Genomic DNA, 8,207 nt, shown 5'->3' with positions numbered 1-8,207 from the left:
AAGGCTTATGCACTCTACACTGATAACATACCCTAAGTACTGTATCTTCAGTAATCTGAATGCGCTCTTCTTAGCGTTGATGTAAAGTACATGTTCGCGCAATAATTGAAACACCTTCCTCATGTCTTTGATGTGATGTTCTGCAGTAGCAAAAAAAATGAGAATGTCATCCAGAAAAATAAAGAGGCACATACCAATATACTCCTTGAATACCCTCGACATCATTTTGTAGAAGGTGGCTGGCACATTGGTAAGCCCGATATGGACATTATGAACTCGTAATGCTTGCCTTTGGACTTACCAATGCACCTACCACTTTTATGTTCCTGATGAATGATGTGTTGTTAGATAATGATTTTATTTTGATCTTGTTAGATAATATTTTCGTATATTCAAAGGACGTGAAAGAACATGAGATGCATCTTAGAAAAAATTTTGAAAAATTAAGGGATCATAAATTATATGGAAAAAGGAGTAAATGCTTCTTTGCTAAAGATAAAATTGTCTATTTGGGGTAGGGTGGGGGAGGAAGGGTGGGGGTGGGGAAGGAGGTGGAGAAGGGGGTGGTGGTGGTGGAAACTTGACGGGCGGAAAAATTCGACAGAAATTCAAAGGGAGGAGTAGATGGTCACCTGCAACGCTCTCCAAGTCTTTCTCGATGTAACAAGATTGTTGAGGGTGAATGGACAGTGGGTGGATGGCTAGGTTATCGCTATGAGAAGGTCTTGAAATAACTCAACGTGTGAGGATGGGAGTAGGGTGGTGGTCGATGGAGATAGAGGAGCGCTCCTGGGAGTGATCCAGGGACTTAAGCATTGGAAACCTTTTCTTTATGGAAGGGAATTCATCGTGCGCATGGATCACCAAGCCTTAAAGTGGTTTCGGACCATGCCTAGTACCCAGTGGGGTGACCAACAGGCCAAGTGGAGTTAGATTTTCCAGTAGTTTGGGGGAATGATCGAATACTTACCTGGTAAGAATAATTCAATTGTTGACGCTCTTAGTTGCAAAGCCATGATCCAAACAGTCTAGGGCTCTATGGTTCTCGAGATCGCAGGTAAGGGCCTTGAGGTAATGAAAGACAGGTACGCCGATTCTCTTGATTTTGGTACGCCTTATCAGTTAGCATGTAGCCTGGAGCGAGACAATTATTCCGTGCAAGATGGATGGTTGTTCTACAAACACCGTTTGTGCGTTCTTCCAAACCAACGACGGGTACTTTTACATGATGCTCACGACTCCCTTGTAGGGGGCCACAACGGCATGAACAATGCCTTGGAAAAGTTAGAGCGAAAAAGCCTGATCGCAACGGGATCCTCCTCCTTAGGGACCACCCACCCGGGAGGAAGAGGGTTCACTCGAGTGTTCAGTGGGGGTAAAGCCTCAACCACACGAACACACCATGTGAAAAAAGGTGTCCCTACCGATGATGAATCTAATGGGGATTGGACCTACAACCTCAAGGTTATAAAGTCCAAGCTTTACCACTAGACTATCACATTGGGGACCTTATTGCTATATTCTTGACAAGCTTTGTTATGAGAAAGCTAGCATGCACGCGCGCGTGTGTGGAAAGGGAGGGAGAGAGAGAGAGAGAGAGAGAGAGAAGAAGAAGAAGAAGAATTTGGCCTTGCATTTCTTATCAACTAAAGAAGAAAGGATGGGTTTTGCACACATGCATGAGAGACAATAGTGTTCTATACAGATGCATGATGTATGTACCTTGAGCGCAACTATGGGTAGAGGTTCTAAAGGATGGCTATTTGTTGATCTATATAGACAATTGTGTTCTATATAGATGTATGTACCTTGAGGTAGAGGCCCTAAAGGATGAAGAAAACTAAGGTTGAATTTCTTCAAGCTTAGGAAGGATTTATTTGTGTGTTAGTGTATATTCAATTGCTCTGCTCATGCGTCGAGTTTTGCTAAAACCTGCTAAAAACCCTTCTGAACTATGGGTGCAGCTGCTTCGTCATCGTCTCCTGCACAGGCTGCTCCTTCTGCACAGGCTCCTCCTCCTCCTGCTACCACTTTGCCTCCTACAACTCCTCTCTCTGCTTCGTCGTCTTCTGCACCTCCTCCTCCTCCTGCGACAACAACTCCTTCAACAACACACCTCTCTCAGTCATGGCCACCGATTGATGAAGATCTACTGGAGAGCATTAGGATGCTGATGAAGAAATCAGAGGAAGAAGGACATACACGTCATGGTTTCTTCAATCGCAAGGACGAAATGACCGAGCTGCTGAGCATTCTTGCAGGGGAGCCATCCTGGGTCACTTTGCTCATAGGTCCCATTGATTCTGGTAAGTCAAAGATGCTGTCCCACTTGAGAAGCGTTTGGCTGGCTGAGTCACAGGTGCGGCAGGTCCTAGCACCGTTTCTCCTCATCAATATGAGGGAGCGAGAATGCACCACCCCTGATGGCTTAGCCCAGGCCATCAAGGGCGAAGTGGAGGGCTGGTATGAGACGGCCACAGCCTTGGTAAAGGGCCTTCAGAATGCAGGAACTATTTTTGGGATTCCCATAGGGCAGATTTCCAGCGGTCTGACTACATTTTGGGATGCTTTCAAAGAGGAGGAGGAGCTGGTTGCGATTGAGGATAGCATTCGACTGTATTTGAAACGGCATCAAGATGTTAGGCCAGTCATCATATTTGATGAGGCCAACAGACTGAAGGTGTGGGAGAAAGCGTATCCATCGGAGCTTGAAAGCCTTACACATTTCTTTTTGTGGCTGACTAAGGAGACGGGGAAAGGGCACGTGGTATTGGCAAGCTCTGATGAATTTTTTCGGGCTTGGATAAGAAATAGAATGGAATCCAGCAAGGTGAAGACAGTGACACTCGGTTACTTCAGCAAAGCCGAGGCAAAAGAGTTCATCATGAATCATGTAATGCCCTTGTATCCGGCTGTACCATGTGTCCTTGACGATACAACATGGGACGTTGTCCATAATGTCACAGGAGGCTCTCCACAGTTGCTAAAAAGAATAGTGAGTGACGCCATTGAGCTTGGTTCGTGGGTCGATGCAGCCAATGCTATGATAGAAGACAAAGTGATGGAATTGGAAGGGGCAGCTTTACCTGATGATAATTGGACATATGCTGAGTGGCAGAGCATTATGGAGATGATTGTCCGTGGCAATGGTGTGGCCGGTTTTCGTGATGTGATCGGACGGGTCTTCGGCGGTGATCGAGTCAAGGGAAGTGCAGTAATAAAAAAGCTTATACAGAGGAACTTCATCCATATTAGGCTTTGGAGGACAGGGATGAAGTATAAAGATTTTGATGTAAAGAAAGGAGTAGACGTTGAGTACTTGATGGCCATTAACCCAGCTGCATGTGCAGCGATGAAAACACTTGTGAAAAGATGAATGTAAAAAGGACCAGATTCATTCATCTTTGTGCTGTTTAGGTGTCTCAACGATCAGTCTATCATAATTTTGGATGAACCGGGACATGTTCAAGTCATCAAAGGAAATAGAGCCAATGAATTTTCTGGTAAGATTTTTGTTTCAGAGTTTTTAAGTATATCTAATTATATTATCTCTGGACATAACAAGAGTTACATTTCTATAGGACATAGTAAACATAGGAACTTAGTAAAGAAGTAAATTCAAACCAAGTAAGTATAGAAAAGTTTTTTCTTTCTTTTACAAAGGGGGGTTTTAGGGTCCGTCCTCCTTGCCTTGAAACCAAGGACGCCATCCCGGGAACGCGCGGACGCAGTTCCCCCTTGTGAGGAACGGTTCCCGGAACGTCTCCTGTTCTTGAATGGCGTTTTGGGAACGGGACCCCCCTCGGGAACGCGCTTCGCCACTCCAGTGTTAAGCAACTACAATCCCCAATTTAGGGGCAAACATATCACCTATCAGCAATCCCTATTTTAGGGGCATTAAGGCCAGCCAAAGGCACAAAAGGCACCAAACAGGCCAGCCAAAAGGACAGCCAGCAGGGCCAAACAAGTGGCCAGAAAGGCCAAAAATGGCCGACCATAACTGGCCGACCAGAATTGGCCGACTAGAACTGGCCGACCAGAACTGGCCGACCAGCTGGCCGACCAGCTGGCCAGCCCTCCGACCTAGGAACTGACCGACCAGCTGGCCGACCAGCTGGCCTACCTCTTGGGTCAGGCCTATAAAAGACTCCCTACCCCCTCACTCTCAGCGACAGGACCTGCAGCTGCTCCTCACCACCTCCATCCTTTGCTGCAGCCCCTCCTGCTCCAGAACTGGCTATTAAGCCTGCCCCAACTCATTCTCTGCCTCTTTGCTCCGGTTCTGCCCCAACTCCTCTCTCTCTATTCCTCTCCTCCAGATCTAGCCTTGGACCTCCAGCTGCTGCTCTAGATCTGCTCGTGACTGCTGCCTGACAAGCTTCCACATCTCCTCATCCTCTGCTGCTCATACACCTCCAAATCTACAGCCAGATGAGCTCCTTTTTCTTCATCATCTTCGTCATCATCGAGCTACACGGAGGACTGCGTTTCGCTCCCTCTGCTGCTATCTTTTCTACAGTTTCTCTACATGGAATCATCTTTCTGATTCGCCTCAGCCACGGTCCTTGAGACACGACAGCTTGAGGTTCTTGTATTCAGTTTTTCATATTACCAAATAGGCACTATGTTTTCTGAGTTCCGTTCTTCAATTGTGTCTGAGTATCGTCTATTTTTGATCGCTCCATTGCAAACCCTATCGTTTCTCTATATGGTATCAAAACCATGGTGATCTAAGGGATCCTTTCTGTTCAAATGTGTCTTGATGACTGTTGTTTCGAATCTTCTACATTCATGGAGGCGGGGATAGACTCCTCTCTCCCGAGGTCCAAGATCGGGCACACACTGGCTCACTATTCAGCTACGACCTCTTCCTTTGGAAGAATCGAGATGCTGGAGATATTTGTTCTTTACCTTTGTTTTTCCTCCACCTTTCGGCGGTGAGAGGGGGTGGCTTATTCTCTCGAGCTTCACAGTGTTCTTACTTCTGCTGATCATACGTGTAACTCAGGCACTTGAGGAAGTGAACAATTCCCTTGCAAGGGCACTCCTCTTGTGACCTTCTCTGCATTTTTTGCATTGCATCTCTTGGGCATTTCGCAGGGATAGCCACCACCACCGTCGACATCTCTAACGAAGCTCCAGGCACACAATGTCTGCCCCTCCAAATTGGCAATTGAGAGGGGGTGTTAAGCAACTACAATCCCCAATTTAGGGGCAAACATACCACCTATCAGCAATCCCTATTTTAGGGGCATTAAGGCCAGCCAAAGGCACAAAAGGCACCAAACAGGCCAGCCAAAAGGACAGCCAGCAGGGCCAAACAAGTGGCCAGAAAGGCCAAAAATGGCCGACCATAACTGGCCGACCAGCTGGCCGACCGCTGGCCAGCCCACCGACCTAGGAACTGACCGACCAGCTGGCCTACCTCCTGGGTCAGGTTTATAAAAGACTCCCTACCCCCTCACTCTCAATGACAGGACCTGCAGCTGCTCCTCACCACCTCCATCCTTTGCTGCAGCCCCTCCTGCTCCAGAACTGGCTATTAAGCCTGCCCCAACTCATTCTCTGCGTCCTCCGCTCCAGTTCTGCCCCAACTTCTCTGTCTCTCTATTCCTCTCCTCCAGATCTAGCCCTGGACCTCCAGCTGCTGCTCCAGATCTGCTCCTGACTGCTGCCTGACAAGCTTCCACGTCTCCTCATCCTCTGCTGCTCATACACCTCCAAATCTACAGCCAGATGAGCTCCTTTTTCTTCATCATCTTCGTCATCATCGAGCTACACGAAGGACTGCGTTTCGCTCCCTCTGCTGCTATCTTTTCTACAGTTTCTCTACATGGAATCATCTTTCTGATTCGCCTCAGCCACGGTCCTTGAGACACGACAGCTTGAGGTTCTTGTATTCAGTTTTTCATATTACCAAACAGGCACTATGTTTTCTGAGTTCCGTTCTTCAGTTGTGTCTGAGTATCGTCTATTTTTATCGCTCCACTGCAAACCCTATCGTTTCTCTATATCCAGGACTCCGGAATGGCTGTTCCCTGTGACTATGGCTTTGAGTACACTAAACTGTTAGAATTCACTTTTCTTTTGAGTAGGGAATCATGAAACATAATGGCTTGAAAAGCCGTTTGGATCTCAGCTTACTCGTATAAGTGTCCACCCTGAATGGTCCCTTGTGAGCTAGTTGGTAAGGAAGCACATTTCTTTTTGGTAATCTCAGATATACGATCTCATTTATTGAATTGTGCCCCCCCCCCCAAAAAAAAAAAAAAAAACCCAAATTTGTGTGTTCTTTCATGTTTGCTTAATCCGTTTCATATTTTATTGTCTCAAAATAGCATTTTGCAGCCATATAATTTGTCAAGCGGCTCATTCTACCAAGATTCAGCCAATCACAACCATTTTTTTTAGAATTATGGCAGAAGTGCTTAAAATACTCCTCTCCTCAGATTTTGACTCTCTCAGATTTTACATGGGCTGTAAAGAAGTCATTTCAGAATGTTTCTTTTTGCAGATGCATCAAATATAATTTCTTGTGGCACCCACGCTTATAAAGTTCACTGTTTTTGGTTTGTGAAGCTATTTGAAGACCGAGATATACTAGGTGTTACATTTTTGTGAGGATACAAGGGCTTGCTTACTAGTACAACAGAATAATGGCACCATCGCTGTGTGGTAGGCAGATCTGTGACAAAGTCCATGGCTATATGCCTTATGAAAATTATTTATATCTCTTACACTTTTTATTCAGGAATCACTGAAATGAAATAATTCCAGTGTGTCTTCACAACCCGTTGTAGCTTGGGACGAGGAGTTTGTGACCTTTGTTTGGTGAGGAAAAGTTCTAGTCTTCATTATGGCTGAGTCTACCTAGCATGAGCTTTAAAGACTCATGTGAAACTATGTGTAGACGCATATCTTTTTGCTATAATTTCAATCCACTGCTGATTTTGGGATAATTCTATCTTAATTTTATTCAGAAAAACCATGGTAACTTAATTTCAATCCAAGTTTTTTGGGTTGCTAGGGAAGAGACTTCAGAGAGCTTAAGCAGCACTTTCATTGCAATAGAAGGCAGTTTCAAGTGTAGTTGATAGTTAAGTCATGAAAAAGGTGGTTTGCAGCAGATGGATAGAGACAGCCAGTAAATGAGGGTGACCAGCAGGGGCGACATCATGCAGATGACAGGAGAGGGCAGCCAGTCAAGGATGTTGCGTCCACCTTCAGGAGAAACTGTGGGCAGTTAAGTAAGAAGGTGGCTCGTATCTATAGAACATATAAAAGCAAGAAGGGTGCCACATGGCGAGGTGCCGCGTGGCATGTTCCCCTTCACCCTGAAATGGTAGGAGGAGGAAGATTTTTATATTATTTTGAAAAGAGGAGGAGACAAGCATGCTGCGCGCATAGGAAGAGGATGAGACCAGGAGGCGCGCATAGGAAGGGGAGGAGACCACAACACAGCTCATCGAGGGCGCGCACCATGGCAGGCAATCTCTCTCTCTCTCTCATGGACACACATGCCTCTCTCTATCTCTTCCCCCCCCCCCCCCCACCCACCCACCCACACACACACACACATGCACGCACACGTGTCACGAACATGTGTGTTTGTGGTGACTGCCATTTTTCTACTTTGCATATTTCGAAGATGGAGAAGCGCAAAATATGCAAACTCATCTACATTTTTGAAAATGCTTTGGGCACATGTGAGACGAGGGTCTTTCCATGGATGTAGTCAGGTTGCAGGCCATGGTGTAGTATGAGAGAGGGAGAGGGGGGGGACACAGTGGGTATGCCGAGTATGCACATGGTGATGGAGCATTTGAAATGCTTTGGGTGCATGCGAGACAACGGCCTCTCCCCCAAAATGCAGCACCTATACTTGAATTTTTGAAGAGCATAGGAGCAACCTAGAAGGGGGGAGGTTCACAGGTTGGGGCTGACGGAAAATCAAAATATCGTGCTAGGCAATGCATTGGTGAGCATGTATGCTGAATGTGGTGACCCCTTGGACCGAAGTCCATACTCCTTGACCTAACGGTCAAGTTCTTTGACCAGATCAAATCCTTGACCATGGTCAATGATTCCTTTGACCATAAAACTCAGCTTTGACTGAAGTCAACTTTGGTCAACTCTTTATTTTATCTTTGAATATTTACATCTTGGTAACATCCCCTCGGCTTCTAATCAGTTGTCCTCAACTGAAA

The 8,207-nt window shown here is 46.1% G+C and overlaps 1 protein-coding gene across 1 annotated transcript; it reads left to right on the top strand.

The window, feature by feature from the left end:
• Positions 1–1,875: 1,875 nt before the first annotated feature.
• On the top strand, positions 1,876–6,857 carry LOC147882148 (uncharacterized). The gene is made up of 2 exons (XM_087401916.1): positions 1,876–3,503; positions 6,580–6,857. The coding sequence occupies exon 1, from the start codon at positions 1,955–1,957 to the stop codon at positions 3,374–3,376; it is 1,422 nt and encodes a 473-aa protein (XP_087258042.1). The 5' UTR covers positions 1,876–1,954; the 3' UTR covers positions 3,377–3,503; positions 6,580–6,857.
• Positions 6,858–8,207: the final 1,350 nt, after the last annotated feature.

Source organism: Dipteris shenzhenensis, chromosome 30 (genome assembly GCF_047967505.1).
Source record: "Dipteris shenzhenensis isolate YYH24624 ecotype China chromosome 30, Dip_SZ_1.0, whole genome shotgun sequence".
NCBI lineage: Eukaryota > Viridiplantae > Streptophyta > Polypodiopsida > Gleicheniales > Dipteridaceae > Dipteris > Dipteris shenzhenensis.
Note: the sequence above shows the minus strand (reverse complement) of the source record. Positions and strands in the feature narration are given on the sequence as shown.